Source organism: Ambystoma mexicanum, chromosome 5p (genome assembly GCF_040938575.1).
Source record: "Ambystoma mexicanum isolate Mex_15411 chromosome 5p, UKY_AmexF1_1, whole genome shotgun sequence".
NCBI classification, from domain to species: Eukaryota; Metazoa; Chordata; class Amphibia; order Caudata; family Ambystomatidae; genus Ambystoma; species Ambystoma mexicanum.
Window position 1 is genome coordinate 1,016,615,826 of NC_090930.1, and position 26,184 is coordinate 1,016,642,009.

General features: G+C 46.4%; 1 protein-coding gene across 2 annotated transcripts in view; it reads left to right on the forward strand.

Annotated features, from left to right (window-relative positions):
• The window catches only part of BLOC1S5 (biogenesis of lysosomal organelles complex 1 subunit 5), a 435,506-nt gene that overhangs the window by 58,065 nt on the left and 351,257 nt on the right, over positions 1-26,184 (forward strand). The window contains exon 3 of one of the 2 annotated variants that reach the window (XM_069613490.1): positions 17,148-17,186. The exons of the other annotated variant lie outside the window; for it this stretch is intronic. Coding sequence (XP_069469591.1) covers positions 17,148-17,186 — 39 coding nt within the window. The remainder of the gene's footprint in view (positions 1-17,147; positions 17,187-26,184) is intronic. 2 annotated transcript variants of the gene reach the window in all.

The window sequence follows — 26,184 nt, forward strand, 5'->3', positions numbered from 1 at the left end:
TCCCTTGCGCCAGCTGTGGCTCATTTCTGAAATCACTCCTTTGCCATTGACTCCTTCCTGCTACCCCTCAAGCATCCTCTCCCCAAAAAAGCCCTTTGCTGACCCCCTGCTCCCTGGCTAACAACCGCCCTATCCCCATTACCTCCTTCCTGGGCACACTCCTGGAGAAGCTGGTCATCTCCCAATAGACCCAACACACTGAATCTGTTGGTTGTCTCCACGGCCACCAGTCTGACTTCAGAGCAGCCAGAGGCATGGAAACTGCTGTACTGAACACCCGTGAAGACTTGCTCTCAAATCTCGATTCCAACTCTCCTTCCGTTTGTATCCTTCTTGATCTTTCCTCTGTCTTCGACACTGTCCCGCTACGTGACACCCTGGGCATCACAGACCTGGCACTGGACTGGTTAACCTCATTCCTCTCCAACTGACCTTCCCAGGTTCAACTGTGCCCTTTTCTCTGCCCTATCACACTCCACCTGCAGCGTCCGTCAAGGCTCTATACACTCACTGTAGCTCTTCCACATTTACCTTGCCCCACTGGCCCACCTGATCTCCTCCTACTCTACTTACTTCCAGTGTTATGCAGACAACACACAGCTCTCCTTCAAGCTACCCTCTACTGCTATCCCTGACTGACTGCCATTCAGACATGGTGTGCTGCCAATGATCTCTGCCTTAATGCCAGTAAGACTGAGGTCCTTCTCATTGGGACCCCAGCTCCATCATCCCCCCGCCCCGCTGCTCCCCCATTCCCCCTCTATAGGTCCCCTCCCCACACCCTCTTGTGAGGGGAAAAACCTTGAGGTCATCTTTGACTCCTCTCTCTCCTCACTTCGTGGAGCTTTCCAAGAAGGCCCACTATCAGCTGCACCTCCTCAAATGCATTCTCCTTTTCCTCACCCTACTCCAGAGCTCTGGTCCTCGCTAGGCTGGACTACTGCAACAGCCTCTTCCTCAATCTTTCTTTATCCCCCCCTTCACCTAATCTAGAATAGGACGCAAGACTTATCCTTGGCCTCAAGCCCAGGGACCACATCTCTCCAGCCCTAGAATTGCTCCACTGGCTCCCGGTTGCTGCTAAGATCAAACCCAAGTCCCTCTGCATCATCCACAAAGCTTTCTGGGGCCTGGGACCCCGCTACATTGTACTCTCTCTCCCTAAATACCTCCCTGATAGAGCCCTTCAGTCTTATAGTTCCAACTCTCTGCAGATCAGATGCTTCTCTAAGCAGAGAGTGGGGGTAGATCTCTCTCTCTCCTCCACAGAAGCCTCCCGCTGGAATGGTATCCCTGCCCCTCTCAGGCTTGAGCCAGATCGCCTTAAGTTCCGGAAACTTTTCCCTTCTGCCTTCCCTCTCCCCTCCCCTGCTAACACCCTTGTCTGCCACCGTGACTGGCTGCCTGCTTCCCTCTGAGTTCTACAGGGCACCAGGCCTACTCCCTGCCCAGTCCACCCCACTCCTTGCACTTAGCATGTGGCTCCTTACCCCCTGCACCCCATGCAATCCCTGGCACTTTCCCTCCTAGCCTCCCCTTACCGCTCACCTAGCCCCTGTGGCCCTCTTGCCTCCTCCACACCCCCTTCCTTCCACTTGCACTCTCTCCTCTTTACCCAGCACTACCCTTCCCACCCTAGCACTTCGCATTTCGTGCAGTCCAATACAACCCCTGCCCCCCCCCACCCTTCACTTGCACTTCTAGTTACTGCACGTGCACAATCCGATTGTCACAAGGCCTAGTACGACCGTTATTGCTATCTTTCTCCCCCCTATTTTTGAGGATGAGTCTCAGGAAGGAGCTGAGGACAAATCGGGTGGAGAGAAGGGGAAAGTAGAGGAGAGCAGAAAGGTTGAAGAGGAAGGTGGAGGAAAAGGTACAGTCACGCAACCAGTCTATGGGACCCGAGTTGGGATGGGTTGGAGGTACATGCAAATTCCAAAGACACTTGGAGGTACAGGAGAACGGAAAGGATAGAGGAGGTGAAGAGGTTACAAAGGGTGGTACATGAGAGAACCCTCGTAGGCATGGGATTTTCATATCAGCAAAGAGGTAAGGGAGCATGTGGTGTTGCAATTAGAGCTAAGTGAAATTTGGCATCCAAATGTGCCAATAAATTGCCTCAGTTCTGGGATTTCATCAAAGTTCCCAGTAGCCACTTCCTTGGGACACACAATGGGGCCCAGGTTGTCCCCCATTCTAAGAGACTGGCATACATGGTTAGTCTGACCACAGGATGGGGGCCCTGTGGTATGTAGAAATCTAACAACCACCACCCCAGTTTCACCTGAACGTACCCAGTTACCAGGTCCTAGTGGGAGTAATTCACAGAGGAGAGATTGCAATGGGACGGGAGGTGTTCATCAGGGGTTTTAGATGGTGTCTTGCCTATGTTACAACAAAGACACTGACTGCCAGGTCTCACTGGACAGTGAGCCATCATCCCTCTTCAGCCAAGAGAGTCAAAAGTGTGGACTGGAGTTTAAGAGCTTGGGTGGTGGGGGTGAAACCTTCCCGTTTGGTTGTCAAAGAGAACCCTTATGAACTCCCAAGACCTGGCAAGTTTTCAGAGCCACCTGAACAGAGTTAGGTTGTTGCACACTTAGTTGATTTCTAAGGTCCTCTCACCCATTGTGAGGACGTTAATTAGCCAGCATCAGAAGAGTGGAAGACAGAACTCCCAAGGTGATGAAGGATGCCCACCAAGGATTATAGGCACTTTGGAAAGAATCTTGGTGTGGCCTTCAGCACAAGCAGGAGGACCACAAACTGGAATTGGTTGACCTCTAAAGCAAACTTCAGGAATTGCTAGCGGGAGTGGACGTTTGGCAGGTACCAAGCATCCTTGTCATGAAGCTGCCCATTGAAACAAGGAAGACAATAATTGACTAATAGGTCTCCATCCTGAAAGGGATATTTCTGTTCAGCCTTCTTAGATGCATGATAGTCCTCAAGCCTCCCAATCCTTTTGCCACCAGAAATAAAAAGGATGGAGTAAACCCTTCTGCCCCTCTGCAGGAGGGACTGGTATAGTAAATTCCTTGACTAGGAGGGATTGGTACCTTGTTAATGGGCTTCAAAGGGGCTGCTTCAATGAATTCACCCTCTGAAAGGATGGGTGTAGTACCAAGTCTGGTAACTGTAACCCTGTTCTCAAGAGGACAGTGATCTATAGTTTGATGGCGGTAGAGAGCTGCCTCTATGGGCCTGTTTGGTAAATTCCCCCATTTTAGGTTTTAGACCAAATTAGCTTCTGACTGACACAGAGTAGCTGGAGTAGAAGGCCTCTATGGGAGGCATGCTCTTTAGGCACTCTGCCAGAAAAGTTTCCTTGTGGAGTCCTCAGAAACACTTTTTGAGTCCTCAAACACTTTCTAGGGTGATGGCTCTCCTCCCACTACAGACCCTACCTCCAACTCTGCTCTTAGCAACCTCCATTTCGCCATCTCCAACACTGTCGCCATTCTTGCCATGAGGATCCGCCTGAAACATGCCACCAAGCCTAACACTTGGTATGACTCCGATCTAGCAGACCTGAAGCATAAATGCAGTGCTGCAGAATGACGGAAGTGCCATCCCACTGGCTCATCCTCTGACAAACTGGCCTGTCACCTTCTCCAAAGGCAATACTGTCTCACCATTCGTTCTAAGAAGAAGGCCAACATCCTGGCCTGTGTCTCTGGAGGATCTAACACGGCTGAATTCTTTAAAATCTGCAAGGGAACTAGCCAATCCTTCTGCAGTCTCGACCTCGCCTCTTCCCTCTCGGGCCCTTTGCAATTCACTGGCCACCCACTTCGCTGCAAAAACTCAGAACATCCTGAGCACTCTTTCTTCCTCCCCTTCCCCTTCCCCCCTCCCTTCTCCTACACACCTGGCAGCCCTGGCCTCCCAACCTTCCTCAGCCTTTCTCTCCTCCTTCTCGCCTATCACAGCGGACAAGGTCACTAGGGATGTCTGCTCTATGAAGGTCTCTTCCAAACAGGTCTCCCCCCGTTCCTCCAGAACTACTAAGGACAACATCGGCTCTCTTGCCCCTGCACTTGCTGATTTCTGCACTTGCTACTGGGTATTTCCCCTCTTCCATCAAACACTCTTTTGTGCTCCCCCTCCTGAAAAGACCTTCAACCGACCCCTCGTGTCTGCCTCACTTTCGCCCCATCTCTATCACTCCCTTCCTTGGGGAAAAACTCCTTGAAAAGCTGGTCTACCCCCAACTGGCCCAGCATACTGAGTTTGTTGGTTGCTTACTCAACCATCAATCTGGATTCCGATTCAGAGGCACGGAAACTGCTGTAATGAAAACACCTGTAAAGAACTGCTTGCATCGCTTGACACAAATTCCCCCGCTGTCCTCGTTCTGCTTGATCTTTCCTCTGCATTTGATACGGTCAACCATTCCATCCTTGTAAAACAACTAAACGATACCCTTGGTTTCTTGGAGCTGGCATTGGGCTGGCTGACCTCACTGACCGTCACTCCCAGGTCATCCTGGGCTCTTTCTCATCTCCTATCGCTATCTCCACTAGTGGCGTGCCCCAGGGCTCTAACCTCTCATTCTGGCTCTTCCATGTCTTTTCTTGCTCCGCTTGCTCACCTTCTCTCCACTTTCTCCCCTGACTTCCAATGGTATGCAGATGATGCCCAACTATTTTTCAAACTTCCCTCTGATGCTCCCCTTTCTTCCTCTACCATTCCTGATTGCCCATCTGCTATCTAGTCCTGGTGTGCCTCCAATGATCTCTCCCTCAATGCCAGCAAGACTGAGATCCTTCCTATTTGGGACTCCAACTTCCTCTTTCCTTCCCCTCACTCTGGCCACCTCTATGGGCTTGCTCCCTTCACCTGCATCGGAAGCCAAAACCTTGGAGTCCTCTTCGACTCCTCTCTCTCTTCACTCCCTCACATCTTGGAACTTGTCAAAAAGTCCCATTTTCAGCTCCATCTCCTCTGAGGTTGTTGGGCAAGAATTGATGTAGTAACCCTGTGGGAGACTACACAACACTTGTCTTCTTGGTATTAGGTAACCCAACTTTTGGTATAGACCTGCACTACACAAGTTGGTAGTGTGACTGAGCACCCAAGCTTGTCTGAGCTGTAGAGCAAGGTGCAGTCTAATGATTTCAGTGACCCACACCTGAGAGGTGCTAGGGAGTATAAAAAGGCCTCTAGGTTGCAGGCCATACATTGTTGTTTTGGTTGCAGTAGAAGTAGCAGCTGAAGGAGCAAAGTGTGGAGTACTGTTCGTGACTCCACGTTGCAGCAGCCGCCGAGATTGAGTGGCAGCAGATACGCCGGAGCCACCGCATACTGGAATACTGGAAAGCGGATTACGGTTTCGTGGGGGTCTCTGCCCTCAAGCATTGTGTCTGTCGAGATTGCTCAGCGGGAAGTGTTGTTACTGAAAGCTTTCCATCTGGAGATCTCATGTGCAGAGGATGCATGTGGGAAGCATTCATTTCGAATGCTTCCCCCTAAGTGAACTGTTTTCCGGTGGCAGGTGAGCACAGGAGCACTTCCGCTCTTTCCCTGACTAGCAAGGACTGTGGGGAGCAGAAGAAAGCGACCTTCCTGGAAGCGGGAAGCAGAGAAAGCAGAAGGCACAAAGGCTGCAGAGCGAGCAAACGCGTATGCAGCACCCAGTAAGTTGACTAGTTGAATGCGACCCCGGAACGCTTTGTGATTACCCGCTGGCCTGTGCTTCAAATTTTGAATACCAAACTAATGTTAAGAGGCAGAAGTGGAGGATTGGGCCTAACTTTGCATACCAAAATAAGGCTCATCAGCTAAAGTGGCAGAAAAAGAATATTTGGGGCAATTGTAATTCTGAAGAGTTGTGGGTGTTTGGGCAGCGGTGGCAGCCTGACTGGAATGACAATAGGCCATTAGGAATTTGGATATCAACGGGTTTTCCTCAAAGGAGGGGATACTGCGTCTTAACCAATGGAGCCAAAACTTCTCCTCGTGGTTGTCTCCGCCCATGTGACCCTCGCTCATAAAACCACCCCCATGGTCAGGATCAGGTATCGGCTGCCGTTCCCGGCCATGTGGGAGAAGGTCACCTCTGGGGAATCAGTGATGACTCCATTGGATTAATCACAGTATACTCCAACAATATTCTATGTGATCCTATACCTCCTAACCTCCTACTGTTTCCTGTTTACGGAAGGTTGGCACAAGGACTTCTTGCAACCAATTTATCAGAGACCAAAGCTTTCCCTTTCTTCTTATCTGAAGAAAGTGCTCCCTGGAGCATGTAATCGTTCAGGAGGAGGGCCCGGCTCCCAACCACTTATCCCCAATTGTATCTATTTGTGAGTCATTACCTATAAAGAATGGAAAACGATGTTCCCACTAAATCAGTAACTGTTTTTGTTGGTCACAGTGCACCGTTTTATGTGGACACTATGCAGTCTATTTCTTGAGTATGACCAATGTTGATCTAATTGACTCCCAAATCTTGGATCTTTAGCGCCGTATTATTATTACATTGAACCCTTAGCCCCAAAACTACCTTTCCATCTTGTGTCCCTAATTTGGAAGAAATAGCTTCACTTGCTGTATTAATGTTAGATGAGTCCAACTCAATACTTCTGCCTTGGTTTTTAAATTTCTCAGTAATTTCCTCGATGAACTAGCCTTGATCTTTTTCACCTTCATGTTCTTTTTTTGTTTTCCTGATGTTAATTACAGAAGATTGCTGGAATAGAAGGAGGCTCTCTGCCCTGAGTCACCCTTAAAATATTAGAATTTCTGGGGCCAGCCACTTCTTTATGGGTATTACTAATGTCAATAATTGGGGGCCTTGTCTGCCGTTGAGTTCAGAAACTACAACTATTGGGGTCCTTAGCTCTACTTGATAATCAGGAATAACCAAGATGGGTTCTGATGTAACAGGCTGATGGGCAGAGGTCCCTATGTTCATGTCCTTTACAGTGGGCACAGTCATTGTTTAAAGTTTTGTATAAGTTTGCTTGGTGACACAACAAATCAATCGCACTAGGTAATCGCACATGTTGCATAGATTGAACATTTGCAACACAAATCCTGCTACACGCTGGAGGGTGGCAAATTGTTCAGTTCCCCCATTTGGCACCCAGTGTCGTCCTCATGGTCACTGAGGTATTGGCAAATGTCTGACAAAATGTCTTTGTGCCTGCTTCTTGCATGGACTAGAGTTCCATAAATCTCCTCATGACGATTGCCCATGTTGCATCCTGTAACCATTCATCAACCGATGGGAGTCGATGGGTGTCCACGCCATCAGGATACATCTTTTGGCCAACAGTAGACCTAGATTCAGAAATGTACACTTCTCCTCTGCCATTTTCCCAGTGAAGCCTAGAATACAAACCAGCGGCAGCAAGGGGACCATTTGCCTAATCACTTCCCTTAGTACAGTGCTAACCCCTTAATAGTAACCCCTTACTGATATGCTGATAAGCGTGGGAAAGTACATGGCATATGTAATAGGTTTGCCTCATTACCAGCACATCTCTTTTCTATCGAGGGGGTCTAAGGTTGGATCCAGATCTGTCCGTCCCCAGAGAGGGGCCCATCTGTAATATGGGGCCGCAACTGCCCGCATCTTGCAAAGCCTAGCCCAGGCTTTCATAGTGGATTTGAGCGGATCTAATGATCCCCATGGCTTGTATTCAGCCTTCTGCATTATAGATTGTAAGGGCACCACACCTGTCACGCTCCTTTACAATTTGACATGCGGCGGGGGGTCCTCCAATTCTTCCCAAAATGCAGCATAAAGACCTTGGGCTGCTAAATAATATAATTCCAAGTGGGGAGCGCCGAGTATGATAGATGCCCATGCCATGCGAATGCCACGATTACCCCATATGAATAATGTACATGACTTTAGCTTACGAAACAGCTGTCTGCCCAGTGCAAGCGATCAAGACTCGGACAAAGGTTGGCCCAGTGCAAGCGATCAAGACTCGGACACAGGTTGGCATCTCAAGTGTTGGCTATAAACGTTTATTTATCAAAATAATAGGAGGGTTTGGAGGAAATCCTGTCTATCCCTATCTCTATGAGGGGGTCTCCCTGCCTCAACAAAACCAGTGAACGTCTGTGTCAGGATCTTTAAACAAAGAGAATAATCTGTCCTGTATCCAAAACCCTAAACTGACCCTCACGCTCTAAACTCAGTATAATGTGCATAATGGGGTGGGGGGATTTCTGTAAGCTATACTCTTGTAGCTTTCTTTCAGAGTTCCAAAATATAATGTCTTGAGGTGCAGAACAGAAAATAATACAGTTCCAGCGGGAAAGTGGGGGTTCCCTTCCCCTAGATATCTTCTATTTTAAAAGTTACTTTATCACAGCTCACATTTGTTCAAGGGGGATGAACCTTCTCTTGAGCCTCCTTCAAACTGTTCCTTATTCAGTTCTTCATATTCTGTAATTTCATTAGCTTTAAAGGGGCATAGGTCTTCCCTTTTCCACTGACTTCCTCTTTGTATCCCTGGTACACTCTCATGCCAGGGTAGTGACAACTCCTCCAAAAAGGGAAAAAGGGTTATGCTTCTTCGCTTTTTATATTCCTTTATCCTTCTTTTTCTCACTCCTGGTTTATTCTCCTGTCGGGATGCTTTTCCTTTCTCCACATCACTCTCTCTTTCATCCACGAAATAATACTTTTCCAATATTAGGTCACCAACCCCTTCTCAGCAAAGTTCACATCAGCTTCAGCTATTTGTGATGAATCCAGTGGAGTCATCACGGATTCCCTGGCGGTAGCCTCCTCCCATGTGGCCAGAGGACGACAGCTGCTACATGATCCTGACCCTAAGAGCAGCTATATGAGAGAGGATTACATGGGAGGAGATAGCCACCGGGAGATGCCATGGCTTCATTGAATGAGGCGCAGTAGCCCCCATTTTTCTCATGAGGAAGACCCCCTGTTACCCAATACCCTAATGGCCTCTCACCATGTGCCTGTTGCCCTCCTCCCCCTATACGGACAAGAAAAACCTTTTCCCAAAACCCATTATGCCAAACTCACATCCATAACATGAAGGGTAAAAGCTCCAAGAAAAGCATTTTCAGTACTAATTTTCCTGCATGCAGAACTAATCGTCCATATGGAATCATTGAGAAAGATTCTCCAAGTACTATACATCAGGAACCATCAGTGGACTTCAATTCCCACAACCACCTAAGTACTGAGACGAGGAGGATGAAGGAATTGATGCAGAGCAGCACGAGTGTCAAATTCAATAAGCGTGCTAGTTGTTTAGCAAAATCACCTGTGCGCAGGACCTTTAAAAATGGTAACCAAACTATGAGAGAGCGCTCAGGAGAAGACGTGGCATCTCCATTGAAGGTGTGCGGAAGCTGGAGACATGAGCCGGTGTGGCAGTGCGAAGAAGCTCACCAACAGAGAAGGAATGTAACGTGGTGCGAGGGAGGCGGACCGTGGAGATTCCATGAGTCACGACAGGATTCCTGGGTGTCCAGCAGCAGGGATAAGAATCGGTTTTGTTACCGGCAACTGAAAAGAAGCATGCGTGCAGGAGCGGAGCCATGGGCGAAGCCGGGCAGACATCAGAGCCGCCCAGAGTGGGGTGCAAGTGGCAAAGGTACGCCGCGTAAGCGCAAACAAGACCAAAGCCGCTACATAGATTCAGTGAGTCAGCCCAAGCAAGGTGGGGACCCCGGGGCGTTTCGGCGACTGCGCCAAAGACAATTTGAACAGTATGAAATTTTGGAAAGTGAAACAAGAAGCTTGTTTGTGAATCGAAAGGGCAAAGTGCCAACCCGACCCCCACCAACAAATGAGTGCAGATGTAGGGAAAGTTTAAAAGAACAGTGAAACTTATCCAGCTGAAAAAGGTATATGCTGCTTGGATGTAATGAGGAACTATAATATATGAGAAGCCCTAGAAGGAGAGTACACCAGGCAGTTGGAAGTGCATAAAGAGCCCTGGCAGGGGAGGTTAGCAGGCAAGTTACAAGGAGTGTTCAGCAAATACAGTGCTTGTTAAAGAAGGGACTTTTATTAAAGAAGGATTTACAAGGCTAAACAGCTTCATACCGAACAGGATTGTTGTGGGTCAAGAAGGACATTTGTGATACCAATGAGGAATCCAGGGTAAGGGAATCCTCCTCTGGAACAAAGGTCTTTTCCATCTTTGAGAACATTTACGTTGGAGCTATTTTTGCTTTTTTTATTTTTATTTATTTTTTTAGGAACACTTTTGCAAATACCAGGTTAAAGACATTTCCCTTCTCACTTTATTATTTTGTTAGTAGTGTCAGGGTCGGGATAGAACGTTTCGGACACAAGGACGACTTTTGATTTCTGACGTCATGACAAAGACAGATCCTTCGTTTTTGGTTTTGGTAGGGAAACTCCCCATAGAGCAGGGCCACAGAGGCATTTTCCAACCTAAATAAATTAATAAAGTTAATAAATATTTTTAACCGGAAACATGACAACTTTGTATCTGGTTTTCATTTCTGACCCCTCACTTACTCCTTTAAGATGTTGAGTCACTGTCCCTTTCTCAACAAAGTTTGTGTCAGTTTCAGCTGCTTATTTCAAATATTGGGTTGTCGACCGTTTTTCAACACTGTTCAGATTTACTTTAATGATATGATAGGTTTTTTTAACATGCTGAATACCCACAGGTTTCTAAGCACAGTCCCGGGGATTGAACCTGTGTTGCTCTGTGTTGTCTTGCTTCCAAGGTGAGCATGTTGCCCCTGAGCCTGCCACTTTTCACATATTGGGTCACCAACCCTTTCTCAATATTTTGTGCCGCCTTCTCAGTTACTTTAATGGCTCTACTTCGACTCTCACGCTGCTACGACACAGCATTTACCTTCAGACGCCCTGGTAACCCATTCACTTCCGGCAACCCAATCACTTTCTCTGGGCCTACTGGGTGGCTTTGGTGCCCCTCGCTTTGTTGCCCGGTGCTTTTATTTGGCTCCAGCTGCTTGTGGCGACCAAGCAGTAAACTGCCTTTAGTTCTGAATCCCTGCACGTCATTCGTGTCAGCCTCTGTGCTGCTTGTCATGGTTTGTTCCCTTCCAGCATTCTGATTGTCGTCGGAACAAGTTACCAACAGATTCAGTCTCTGTGTCTCTCTCTCACATGTTGGTCAGCTGTGTCCATTTTAAACTTCCCAGGCTTAAGTAAAAGTTTCCAAAGATAAGAATGCAGTGTTGGCTTACCGTCTCTAGTCATCTTGATTACTCCATCTCTCTTCCAAGTCTCCGTACTAAAAAGGGGGGGGGAGGGGGTGAATAGGATGTTAGGGTGAGAAAACCTGGAAATACTTAATCTATTTTACAATAAGCCATACAGGCATGTTGCAGGGGCACATGTTTGTAGCTAGGAATTGGGGTTGCAAGGTTCTTTTGGTCTAGTTATTTCCTGCCACTGTGGAGTTGGTCTTCTATCATGTGGTCCTCGCCCAGTTAGCCACCCACAGGGTCAGTCAGGTAGCTTCTGCTTTTCCCTGGCCACGTAAGAGAATCAGTGACGCCATTGCTAGATTCATCACACCGCCCGGATAGGAAAATTATTAAACAAATACAGTAGTTTCTGGAGTACTAACATTTTAAGTAACTCCCATTAGCGACATCGGAAATTTTCTACCAGCTTGCTAATTTGGCTTTAAGCAGTGTTACATAAGTTGTATAGCTCAATGGAACCGTTTCTCCCAGCGATCTATGGACAGTTATGCCCAGTTATTTAATGAGGCCTTCCCAATATTTAACCGATGTACTTCTATAAGTCGTAAATTGGCGCCTAACAATGGGAACATCTCCAACCTTTCTGTGAGATGTAGTCCTGAGTACCTCCCAAATTCTTCTACCGTTGCAATCACTGAACACGCATTTCTGGATGCGTCTCTGGTATACAATAATATGTCATCCGCATATAAGGATATCAGCGTTCGAGGGCCACCCAACCACAGGCCGCCTCTGCATGCCGTTATCACACATGGTTCACCAGTGGTTCGATTACCAGTGCGAACAATAGCAGGGACAGTGGACACCCTTGCCTCGTGCCACCCTCCAGTCGGATACCCTCAGATAGAATCCCATTCTTGCTGACCCTGGCTATTCATGCTGTATATAACAGTTGTACCCACAAGATCAGTCTGGGGCCAGACTCAGCATTTTGCAGCACTTGAAATGGGAATGGCTAGTACACGGTGTCAAATGCTTGTTGCATGTCTAGGGATATTGCCACTGCACTAGAATCGGAGGGTGGAGAAGAGACATTACATTATGTAACCTTCTTAAATTTAAGGCTGTGGTCCTAGCAGGCATAACACCTGACTTGTCATTATGGATTAAATGTGGCATGGTAGTAGCCAGTTTCCTACAGCCTTTGCAAAAATGTTGGCGTCAACATAGATTAACGAGAGGGGAGAATATGAGGCGCAGTCATTGGGGGCCCTGCTAGTACAGTTGTCATGGCCACGTGGACAGACTCGGGGAGGCGTCCATTACCCAATGCCTCCTCTCACATCTGACGTAGATATGGGATCAGAGTGTTGCAGTACTCCTTATAAAATTCTGCCACCAATCCATCTTTCCCTGAGGCCTTGCAATTGGGTAGTTCCATGATTGCCCCTTTCATTTCTTCCTATGTCAGTGGGACCTTAATGGCCTCAGATGCCTCTCTTGATAGCAGCCTGGTCGGTGTGGCTTATAGGTACTTATTTATTTCAGCCACAGATGCATCCCCTTTGGGTTGATGTAAACGCAAGTAAAAGGCGTGAAATACTGCATTTATGCTCCTGTCCAAGTATACCCTTGTGCCCATTTCATATCTATGTGTGTGATTAGAGTCCTACCTGTTTCCCGTCTCGCCATTCGCACCAGCAGGCGTCTAGGCCTTTAAGCCTCCCCATATCAGCGCGCCATCCATGGCCTATTCAGAAATGTAACCTCTCTCTGTGCCAGACCCCGGAAATTGTCAAGTTGGAGCTTGACCTCTGCCAGCAATGCTGGTGTATGGTCCCTCTCATAGCGATCTTGTAATCTCTTGATTCTCATTTCCACCTCATTTAGCTCATGCCTAATTGACTTCAGGACCCCAAACCCAGACACCTTGGGTATGCCCCATACATACAGACACTTCAAACGCCTGCCACAACACTGCTACAGAAGATCAAGCCAATATTGTCCTACACTATTAATAAGGGAGAATGGTCAGAGAGAGTTCTTGGACATATGGTATAGTTGACTACTGCCTGTAACGGGGACTCCGAGAGTAACCACAAATCAATATGAGAATGGATCCCATGCATTGTGGAATAGTAAGTGAACTCTTTTATTTTATTTATCTATTTATTTTTTCTCTCTCCTGATACCGCACTCTTCATACATCTACCATACCCAGCTGCCTTGGTGATAGTGCGCGTGCCTGTAGAGGGCCTATCTAGGGACACATTCTTTATTGTGTTAAAGGCATCTACCCAGAGGAGCTCGCCCGTGGGGAACCCAGCGAACCGGTCAAGAATGTCCAGATAGAAGTCTGGGTCATCTGGGTCATCATTGCTCGGCCCATAGCTTTTAAGCAGTTCTACCTCCTTCTTACACAAGTACTCATGTATAAATACAAATCGCCCGCCATCATCAACAATCGTCTACTGACAGGTAAACTGCAATGCCTCGCTCCCTAGTGAAATACTGTCAAAAGGTGCAAATCGGAACACGGCTGTAAGCCCCTCCAAAAAGGTCATTCCTGCCCGGAATATAAACCAAGAATGAGACACTTTCACAGAATAACAGTCACATAGACACATTTATTTAGCATCAACAAGCACTTGAGCAGACATTACAAGAGAGAAAAAGACAGAGAGCTGGTGTTCATAAATGTATATTTCCACAAACGGCCCTTTGAACATCAGTTATACTGTATGTGGTATCTTATAAGCACAAGTTCTGATATACAGGTTGGGAAGGGAACAGAGACTCCGTACTAATGTCAATAGCCATTATTTCTTGTATTGCTACATCCTGCATTATCAATGCATTACTAATCTATACAGATGAAACAGGAGGTTTGAGCAACCGGGCAAGTGCCTGGCAGCAAACAGGTACACAATGTAGAAGAAAACGGGCCTCTAAGAAAAATAAGGCAACTATCATTAGGAAAATACCAATTTTCCAGCCAAAAGAGCTGACGATGGACCAAAAGGAGCTAGTAAGGTCCCATGTGCCAGTAGGCATGTGGGCTTTTTCAGCAAAACCATGCACATTTTTTTATTGCTTTGCGAACAGAAGTGGAGGTGTCGGGCACATAGCCACAGCAGTTTACCCCTAGGATTTTGCATGTGCCTCCCTTTTCTGCAAGTATCCTATTTAAAACAACTTATTTTGCAAAGCCACAATGCGTACCATGTGCAATTCTACAGTAATATTATGCAATATTTCAGTGGTGACATTAATAGTTTCTTCTAACAATCTAGCCAGGCAACAGATATCCCTAGAGTTTATGTCGGGGCGAGACCAGGGGATGATTGCTTGTCCCAGGAGGATAGCTTAGCGGCAGCGTGCTCGACTTGGAAACAAGACGACACGGAGCAACACAGGTTCAATCCCTGGGTCCGCGCTTAGAAACCTCTGGGTATTAAGCGCGTTATAAATAACCTATCATATCATAATGAGATTGCCAAATACCTGTGCACCAGTATTGTCCTGAATAACAGTTCTGCACTGTCTGGTAGGGTGGTCAGCAACAGCGGGTCTAAGAGATACGGCTAGAAATATATCCAATGTGGAGGTAGCCAAGTGTAAGCATTAAGCCACAAATGAAATACTCAGTCGCAAACATGAAAGGGAACATCAGTGTCATCTCTAGGAATGGTAGGAATTGCGAGCCATTGTTCTCAATAAAAACGGCCCCTGTTATGTTGGAGGCCCGGAAATGCAAGGAAGGGATGGAAAATAAATGAGGGTCATTATCCAATAGCTGTGCAGTAGGTAGAACCTGGGCTGCCACAGTCACTAGGGCAGCCCGGGAGGAGAAATGAGTAAACACATCTGGCAAAGGGAACGTAGCATATGGGAGATTAACAAATTCACAGGCTCCTTTGCACAGCCTCTGCTATTGTAACTGAGCATAGAAAGAGGAGGAGGAAGAACTGGAGGTATAGCGGATATTAGTGATTCCCTGCGCTATTCTTTTAACTATAGTTCTACTTTCTATACGTAATATAGCCACATGTCACGCATAACATGAAGCAAAGAACGGGAGGGGCAACTGTTGCAGCGGGAGCCCTTCTTCTACAAAAGCAGGAAACTGTAAGCATACATAGCATTTGCTGCGCTGAACCATCTTGTGTGTATTATGTATTATGCATAAGGGTAACAAAACACATTTCTACTCATTGATTCACAATGATAAAGCTGATCGGAAGGAACATTCGCCATTGTAACATAAAGTGTACAGGTGTAGATTTTATTGAAAGGGGCCAAGACATATCATATAATACAAACGCGCCAAGTAGTACAAGCAGGATCCAAAAACCAAAAGCACAATCTTGAATGATGCCATTTTCTGTCAGTGCATTAATATATTATTTTTGTAGGGCAATTTTCTGTTGTCATGAGGAGAACAATGAAAAGGCATGGTCAGTGTGTCCGTGGCGGCAGGAAATGTTGATTTTTGGAGTATCCAAAATACCACTCCCCAGGTAGTCCTTTTTAAAGATTGCGGTCTTGACTGCCGAGATAGTTGCTCTCTCCTGAGACTTTTCCCAAATAATTTGTTTGTACAGTTTCTTTCAAGTTTTCTTGGTCTGAGATTATAGCGTGGCCCTTTTGTTGGTCCTACAATGTCTTTGGGGCACAGTGTAGTTGGAGAAAACAATTTCCCAGCAGATGTTTCTTCAGAAGAAAAGACAAGTGGTGTAGCAACACAGCCATCCTTAGGCTGCTTGCGTGGCAGGAGGAGTAGAGGTGCTTTCTTCACATGGCTGGCATGAATCCAGTGTCTGTGACTGTCGCATTTGACTGCTGTTTGTGTTGCCAGGAGCACCTGCACCAGCACTTTACACCTGGGTTGTAGATCAGAAGTATGTTGAAAGTTCTTAGTCAGCATGCAGGTGCCAGGCAGGAGTGTGTGCCCCTGCCCCCCCCAGGACTGGGTAGACGGTCTTTGACCTGCTTATGAATAATGAACAATGCTTTAGTAAGCTCCTTACAATAATCAATCAGCATAGGGTAAGGCACATCAGACAGTTTGTTTTGGTGAGGCAGCCCATAACAGCCTCATTGGGGGTCAAACCCACTCCAGAATGTGCAACAGTTCTCATAGAGAATAATGCTAAAGCATCCACTCAGCTTAAATTGCTACTTGCACAAACTTTGGATAGTTTGTTTTTTAGTGTGGCATTACAACGTTCCACTAAACCTGCCACCTGTGCATGAAAAATTGCATGAAACGTTTGCCTTATGCCCAATGCCCAACATAACGGTTCCATTGTTTTATTGACTAAATGAACCCCATTATCTCTCCATATTGAGCAGGGCAGACCATATATTGACAAATATTATTTGGGTTTTGGCTGTACTCGGTGCAGTTTTATCTCTCAAGGGAAATGCATATACCCATTTACTGAACATAGACAATTAGTAAAACATACTTGTACTTCTGACAAGGAGGCAACACTATGAAGTCCATTTGTAGGGTTTCAAATGGGAAATCTGGGGGACCAAAATGACCCCTTGGCACTGCTTTCCCAACATTATGTGTGGCACATGCTATTGCTGCTTTGTGAATATTTTGGTTGCTCCAAGTGTAGTTAATAATTTAATCATACCACCCGTCCCTATGTGAGCTCCCCCCCCCTTCTAGTGGTCTCTGTTCTGCACACTTTCTATTTTGCCGTTTAAGTGGACTCGTACAAAGACTTGAGCCAATTTTGCAAGGATTACATAATATTGGTGATATTCTACATCTCCTCTGAAACAGGTATATACATAAAGTAAGATTGCCAGAGCAAGCAAACTCAGTAACAGCAGTCCCCAAAATAAAGGGCAGTGTGGGTGGGTGTGAAACACAAGGGGGATGGTTGGGGTTTAAAGTTTAAAAATGTTTGGTGACTTGCACAATGTATTGTTTGCTCCTGTATCTAAAAGAAACTTCTGCTTCTTTTCAGCAATACAAAGTTCCACATATGGGCCTGTGGGGTCAACAGGTATTTGTACTCTGCCTTTCCCCTCTCTGGGGCAGCCCTATGTTGCATAATCTGGATATGGCTGGTCGTCAATACTGCTGTCCCTACCTTGGGTCAAAATAATTACTGTCCTTGACTCTCACTGCCTCTTGTTATTCCTGGTCCCATAGACCTTCCTCTTCCCCTTAGACGCGTGAGGCATTCCTGAATCCAATGGTCTGGGATTTTGCAATAAATTTCATCCATTATCTGCTATTTCTCTTCTTTTTGCTGGAGGAGCATTTACCCCTCTTCCCCGATACATTTCTCTCAATATTAGTCTTGCCCGTGACGTACCTCTCCCTCTGCCTTGTTCAGGAAATGCTTGCTGCATTAATACTTTTGTCTTTAAATCTTTTAATTTTGTTTTCACCTTTTTCTATTGTACGCCTATTCACATAATATCTTGCCATAGTCCAAATTTGAGCCGCAGTCTGCATGGGCCATGTTGATTCATATGTTTGTATGCCATTTTTCAAGTGTGGGAGCAGTCCTTCCACAAAGTGTGAACAAAAGACTTTTTGCCCTTATATGGTACCTAGATCCAAGTAAGAGGAGAAAATCTCTTCCTTCCTTGCAAAGTACTTTTCTGCTGACTCCCCTTCGTCCTGTCCACAGGTAGTTGATTTATTTCGGGGTGTGAGCAACACAAGCGTATTCTCACTGGAAGTCCCCAGGGATCCTTTGTTCAGGTGGCCAGGGGAGGGCCATCGCTTTTGGATCACAACCCTGGGGATGGACTAGCGAGGGAGGATCACTTGGACAAAGGGTCTTTGGGGACTGGGGAAAGAATAGCCGAGGGTGAGACATGGTAGTCTCGCCGCTCCTTGCCCAATCCATCCTACTTTCCCTCTGCTTTCATGGAGTATTGTCATCCAGATTCCCTCCTACCCCATGACTATCCTTTAAGAAAAGGGAAGCTCAAACCCCTAAAACACCAAGCGAAACTAGAATCACCACCAGGGACTACCATTACCAACACACTTCGAATAATAACAATAGAAACATACCAAACCTTTTTCTTATTAATTCCTGACAGATCCCCACATCGAGAAGCGAGATATGGTATCCCCCCTTCCCAACATTCCTCTGCCCACATTCCCTCTGCCTTCATGGGCCACTATGAGTCCTATCCTGTTCCCCCCACCTCTCCCCATTGCCGGCTAATACTGGGAAGAAGAAGCAACCGAGAGTAGTGAGGATTACCTGTGAGAAACATCTCGAGAAACGGAGGAAAGACTGCCACCAGCTATCATTAGGTTGTCCCATAAATAGTCAGGCAGGATGAGGCATTTAACACTGACCACTCTCGTATGACTCCACTTGACTCTCTTTTCAGGACTAAAAGACAGGCGTGTTCTTTTAACTGGCATTTTGAAGGTCAGACCAGCCCAACCCTGACCACACACATGCCGCCCCTTAATACAACCCAGCTGTATAAAAGGAGGCTGCTGAGAGAGTAGAGGAGGTAGCAGTTGGGAGAGTAGGAGGGAGGCTGCATGACTGAGTCCAACCGGGGATTCCTTCTCAGTCCCAAGCCAGTTTTCCAGGGGCGGAGTGGACCATGAGACCCAGGGAGCAGGAAGAAGCAGCAGGAGGGGGCTTGTAGAGTCCGGAGGAGAGCAGAGTGATGAGACGCTGGCCCAGTGGTTGTGAGGGGGTGCTGCGTGGCTAGGGAGCTGTGTCTCCGGCGAGATGGAGAAAGGCAGACTGCAGCCTGATGACCGTGTCCAGTGGAATGCTCGTTCTCTTGGGCCTGGTGCCAGTTCCAAGGGTGTAAGAGGGGCAGGTGAGAAGACCACCTCTTTCCAAGCATCCAGAAGACCGCTCACCAGCACCGCGCTTCCCGGTAAGTTTCAGGACGAGAAAGAGAAACCTGGTAGCGTGTGGGTGGCTGGACCGAGGGAAAGATTGTTGCAAGCAGCACGAAAATAAGACAGAAAAACGTCCATTATTATCCATAGAAGGAGGGGTATTGTGGGGTTTGTAGTGAAGATACAAATTATATGAAGAAGCCAAAGGTGTCCGAGACCCACACATATGAAAAAGCCACACATATGAAAAAGCCACAGAGGTATGGGACCCATGTAACAGACAACGAAGAAATAGTGAAACACCAGCATTGCCTCAGCCAAAAGGAAGCTTAATATGTTGGAGTGGTCAGGCATAGAGGAAAGTTATATATACGCATTTGAAAGTCTCCGATGCAAAGAATTGTTGAATTAAAGGAACTTGAGAAACCGAGTGCCAGGGGTACAATCCTGAGAGTCAAGGTGTCAGAGCGGTTACACATAGAACGAAGTAAACTATGCGCATTTGAAAGTCTGACACAAAGATTTGGTGAACTGCGATAAGTGGTGGAATTGTAGGGGAAGGGAACCCCACTTTGTGAAACTTGTGAAATAGTGATTGAAAGCCAGAAGCATCTGAAAAGCATTGGAACTGTAAATTGTGGAAACAAGAGGGCTGTGGATTCTGGGGAACAGGAAAGCCCAAAGAAGCCCAAAAGTATGTTATGAGAATCATTTAAGTTTATGAAACTTTGCTCATTCCAGGCAGCTCAAACTTGGGTAAGTGAGCTGTGACAGCTCCAGTGTCGTTGAAAGAATATTGTTGAAGAAAGCTGCAGAGCTACTGCAGTGCTATCCTAAAATTACTTTGCTACACCCTTTTTTTATGTTGGCCAAACCCCTACACAGTATCTTTCTAGAAGTGAGGGCAAGCTTAGGTTAGACACAGACATCCTTTTTGTTTTTGACTGACAGACTGTGGACTATTGTTCTTTTCCTTTTTGTGGTTGAAATTACTCCCATATAGAATAGGGCAAGTTAGGAGTTATCCCAAATCCTTCTTTATAAATAAAGGTTCTGGAAACTTGACATCCTTTGTGTCTGTGTCTACCTGTTTGCACCATGCCAACCTGACAGGGGCACTATTTTCTCAATTGCTTTGATAACAGCCCCTGGTAGGGCCAATATGTCCTCATGCAATTTCCATGCTTCCCCTCTAAAATTCACTACTTTCTTTTCCTCCAAATCCACTTGATTGATGGTTCTTCACTATTCTGTTTCCAAGACGACACGAAGCAACAACAGGTTCGATCCCCGGGTCCGCGCTTAGAAACCTGCGGGCTGTTTGAGCGCTTTATAAATGTAAAAAAAAAAAAAATATTGCAATATTAAAGAAAAATGTAGCATGTATTCATACAAGTTTTTCAATCTGCACCAATCTCACCGGGTTATTTTATCGTGCTTCTGCTCACTCAGTCAAGTCTGTGCCAGTGTCTCTAAAGCAAAAATGAAATTCCAGGCGAGAACCTCGGTCGGGGTAAATCAGTGTGTCAGGAAATCTGGTGAGGATAACTTAGACCGTGGCTGCAGGAAAACACAGTCCAAATTGTGCAGTGCGCTTCATGGTCGTTTGTCATCTACTGCCTTTTCTCAACTGCGGTACACAGTCCGACTGGAATTAGCCGACGAGGTCCTATCTGTGGTGCCATCTGTCAAAATGTGCAAATTGGAGCAAGGCTGTAAGCTCCTCCTAAAAGGTCCTTCCCGCCTGGAATATAAACCAAGAATGAGACATTTTCACAGAATAATAGTAGATACATTTATTTAGCATCAACAAAGCACTTGAGCGGAGAGAGGCTATAACGCATGTTTCGCTAAGTCTCTCTGTCTTCACAGAATCTTTTGGTCCTTCATATACATCTTTTTAGCTGCATTAGCATGACATGTAAATAACACAGGGCCCTTGAAAGGTAATTCACTGACATGGTGAACAGAAAGCTCTGCGAGTAAAAATAGTTCAATACAAATAGACATGCAGTGAGGAGGCTGAACACGTGTTCTTTTCTATCCTTGACTTGAGCTCCGGGGTAAGGTTCATCGCCTACTGGTATTTGTGTGTGCTATTTTGACCGCAGCCGTTTCCCAGCTTGAAAAAGACAGAGAGCTGGTGTTCATAAATATATATTTCCACAACACAAGGTATAATACCGGTGTTCATTCCCCCCCCCCCCCCACCCAACTCTGAGCAACCAGATGGGTTTCCTGTAGGAAAAGTATTCTAGCACCCAGACGATTGGCTTGTGCGATTTAGTCTTTTTGGTCTTTACACAATTGACCAGCCCCCAGACATTCCAGCTCAATATCTTAATTTGGCTCATCCCATCTCGCGTCACCCTGCATAACACATCATGTACAATAGTCGCGCAAATTAACCAATGCTGTCCCCTCAATGCATACATTGTGCAAGAGCCACCAAACGTTTTTAAACTTTAAACCCCAAGTATCCCCCTACACCCACCCACACTGCCCCCCCCCCAACTCGCCGGGTCAACTTAAACCACCCAACCTCCCCATTCCTCTACTATTTAGCAATCGCTCCAGGGTTAACCATTGCTGCTCGAGCACCTTTCTGACATATATCGACTTGTCTCATAAAAACGAAAGTTAGCAGCGTAGTTCTTCAATATATTACTCCTGTATGTGATCACTTGCTGAACTGGAATTATAAATGGGAAAATAGATCTGTGAAATATTTAGGTGTGTACCTCACTAGAGATATGAAAATGGTGTTTGGGTTTAATATTGATAGTCATTGAAGCTCTTTGGATTGATATTCGTAAATGGAAAAGACTACCATTGACTATTTGGGCAAAAATGAATGCCATTAATATGGTACTCTTGACTAAGGTTTTGTACTTTATCAGTCTCTACCATTAAGATTTTCAAAAAAGGCTCTTGGTCGGGTAGATAAGGTATTTCAGGTATTTTTATGGGGTGCTGGGAAGAAACCCAAAATACCGAGGTACCTTATGATCCAGGGGACATCTGAAGGTGGTTTTGGATATCCCATTCTTGATGGCTTTTTATTTCTCTATGAATGGTCCAGTGGTTCCGCTTTGGGCTCGAATTGAGGAGTATAGATTGAGACTTTTTTGTGTTGAAAGTTTATACTCCTTTGGTAGGTTACCTAAGAAGGAGTCTAATTTGCAATCTGTGATGGTCACTAAGGATGCTATCATCTATTTGGTTACTGGTAGTGGGCAAGGGTTATATTTATATAAGGAAGCTTCCATTTGGCAGAATACAGGTTTGCAGATTAATAATAGGATGTTGTGTTGGAGAAGCTGGATTACTAGGGGTATATTATTGATAGAAGAGATCTGGTATGATGGAGGTATGCAGTCCTTTGGGGATTTGAAGGATAAATTTGGTTTACATCAGAGGGAATTGCGAGGGTATAACTTGTTAAGTGCTTTAATGTTGGAGAGGAGTCAGATGATTGACTTGCCTCTGATGCAGAGACCTGAGAGATGTAATTTCCTTTCTACTGCTCCACATAGGGTATCTAGTTTTTTTTAAACTCTTTCTGACTGAAAGTCGTTCCTTAGTATTATGGGATAATTTGAGAGGTGCATGGTCTGAGGAACTTGAAGAGGTTATATCTCTATAGGAGTGGGAAACTATGTGGAAGGTTCCGATTAGGGCAAAGGCTGATTTGAATCTGCCCGTCATTCATAAGAGGACTTTAGGGCGTCTTATTTGGACCCCGGATAAAATGTGTAAATTGGGACTTTGTGATAATGATAAGTGCTGGGGTTGCTTGAAGGAAAAGGGTACTATGTTACACATGTTATGGGATTGCGAGAAAGTAATGGGTTTTTGGAATTAAGTCTTGGATAGAGTTGATATGGTATGTGAGATTGCTTTTACTAGAAATCCATTAACTGTGATAATGAAGTCTTTGAGCTGTGTTCGGCATCTTGATTATCTGATGTTGTGTTGGATCAATAAGGTCCTTTTGGTTGCTGTTAGACTAATATTGCATGTCTGGAAGACTAGGAAAAAGCCATATGTGTAAGATTGGCTAGTTCAAGTGCAAATTCTTTCACGTTTTGAGAAATTGAAATTAGGTAAATTACATAGAGAGGAAGTCTATAAAGAACAATGGAGTAAATTCAATGAGTTTTATGCCTGATGCTTTGTCAAAATGGTATTTTATTTTCTTTGTTTTTTATCTTTGGGTGGTGGGAGGGTTGATGTTTGTGGTGTCTTCTATGTTGTATTTTTGTTGGTAAAATAAAAATTGTGTTTCTGATGATTAGCAGTGTATTGGCAATCAGAGAGCTTATGTTCTTTTGCTTTCTGTTCTTTTTTTCTGTATTTGACTTAATGTAATCACTAAATTTTATATATATATATATATATATATATATATATATATATATATATATATATATATATATATATATATATATATATATTCTGAGGCTTGTGGAATCTGCTTGGATCACATGCTGTGCATAGGCCGACATCTAGTGGAAGCTGCGGAGTATTACAGTTTGTTTTTCGAAACTCGAAAATGGGCGTCGACACAGGGCGTGCCAGTAATACTATCCCTAGTGTGACGTCCACTGTACCCAAGATCCCTCATGCGTCTAGGATCCTCAGATTGTTTTTTTCCGCCTTACTGGTCGGAAGCATTTTGCGGAGTCCCCTGGCCTTAGCCATACTTTTGCTAAAAATTTAAAATAATAATCTGTTGACATCCTTCCCCACCCCAACGTCGAACTTCGACACTCGACGCCGGCTGGAGAAGAAATCGACCGTCGGCTGCTGCACGACGGATTTGGGCCTCGGAAGGCCGCTGGCCTCGGCCCGGGCCTTGGAAGGCCTGTGGCCTCGGCCCTGCAAGTAGGGAGAGTGGGGGGTGGTACATACTCTACACTCGTGGTATATAGGTAAACCTTACACATTTCCTACACATAACAGCCCGCTGCCTCAAGGTGCGTATGGAGGGTACCCCTTTTCAATTCTGCCCCAAGTGCAATCGCAAATACCCTTGGGTCGACAGGCACGCCACGTGCAATCTCTGCTTGCCGAGGGACCACCCTGAAGCGAACTGCAGAGTGTGTAGTAGGTTTAAACCTAAGACACTTAAGGACCGTTCGACGAAGCGTTGGGCCCACCACGCCAGGCAGGCGTCCATGGCAGCGGAGGGCGCCTTCAGCGACGGCAGTGACGCCGTACTTTCGGACGGCGAGGGCATTACGGCGTCGAAAGACAGCTGAGCGCAGGTCCCCGACCTCGGAAGGTCGTCCGGCAGGGCGGCTATGGGGAAGACCCCCGGCGACACAAGCGCTTCACATACTACACACACTAAACACACTAAGTCCAACCGAGACTCGACGACGTCGAGTTCTCGGAAAGAGGCACAAACAGAACGGTCCGATTCGGTGTCCTCTGGGTGCTCTCGATCAAGATCGCCGCATGACTCCAGGCAATCATCCACTCTTGCCAAGAGTGCCTCGCTCCCTAGGCTAACAGAAGTTCGATCGTCGGGAGACGAAGATGACTTCCACCCCCAAGGCCGCGCTCCAGGAGTCGAAGCCCGCAGTTAAAACCAGCGAGGCCCCACGCTCGAAGGATAGGGACACCACCCCGATCCTCGACGCCAGGCGTCGAAAACCTCTGGAGCCACTAAAGGACAGGGAAAACATTTTTCCACTCACGGGGAGGGGGGAAAACAGCAGAAGAAACAACCTTTGCACTCTTCCACACCTGTGAAACACACCACTCCCCCTAAACAGACAGACAAAACCAGGTCTGCTGATATGTCTAAAACCAGCAAAGCTACTCAAGATAGATCCCATAGACTTGCTGAGAGGGTCATCCCCAGTTCCAAAAAATGGTCCAGTGAAGACGTAGATAGGGTCATGTCAAGAATGTCTTCTTTGGCAGATTTTTATGATAAAAATCCAGAACATTTCCTCTCGTATGATCCACAGGCGGCGACACCCTCAGGCTCTACTGATCCTTTCCCCCCGAGTAAGAAGCCCCGGTTTGAAACTCCGATGAGGCCAGAACCCTTCGAGGTACAACCTTACACAAGACCATACTCACTGTATCAAGGAGAGGATTCCTTTTGTGAGGATCAAGAATTTGGTATGATAGAAGAGCAGACCGGGACGGGCTACTATGGGGATGATGAGGACCAGGAAGAGGAAGAGGAGGACCCGGAAACATACAGAGTAGATTCCCCGGTAGAGAACGAAGCCCCGGTTACCGACTCCCCGGTCGATAACCAACCCCTCCTAAACGAGGTTCTTGCACGCGCAGCAGAACATTTCCACATTGACACCCACGGTGTCCAGGAGGAAAGGGACTTTGCAGAAGAGTTAGTGGGAGAAAGGAGGGCTGTTGCCCAGACCATCCCTATCCTTAAGTCCATTCAACGGAGAATAGATCTATCCCTGGTGAACCCGAACCTCACCAGAGCAGTCAATCCCAGGGTTGAAAAACTTTTCAGGGCAGTCTGACCCTCTCTATATAAGAGGACATCTGAAGCCAGACTCCCTAGTTGTCACCAACACTCGTAAGAGGGCTGGAACACCCTTGTCATCGTCCAAAGCTCCTCCCGACAAGGAGAGCAAAAAACTAAACTGTTTCGGCAGGAAAGTAGCCTCAACGTCCGCCTATCAAGCAAGGATTGCAAACTCCACCACCCTGTTGGCTAGCTACAACTGCCATCAGTGGGAAGAAGTCGCGGTACTCATAGCCTCTGCTCCTGAACCTTTAAAGGGCCAGTTAGCTCGGATTTCCGCAGAGGGTAGAGCCGTGTCTGGTTGCATTTTGAAAGCAACCTTCGACGCCGCGGACAACGCAGGCAGATTGATAGCGGAAGGCACTGTTATCAAAAGACATGCGTGGTTACGGCAGTCTGGTTTTAAGGCAGAAACCCAGGCATCATTGTTGGACAAACCGGTGGAAACCGATCTGTTGTTTGGTAAGGCGGTCGAAGACGCACTGAAGAATGCCAAGGACGAATACGAAACACTCAAGTCCCTTGGCCAGTTAACCAATAAACCCCCTAACCAGAGAGGGAATAGTAATTTTCGTCACCCACGCGGCCAAAATTCCCAGAGAGGATCTACCTATTCCCAGGGGCAGGGTACACAGTGGAACAACAACCA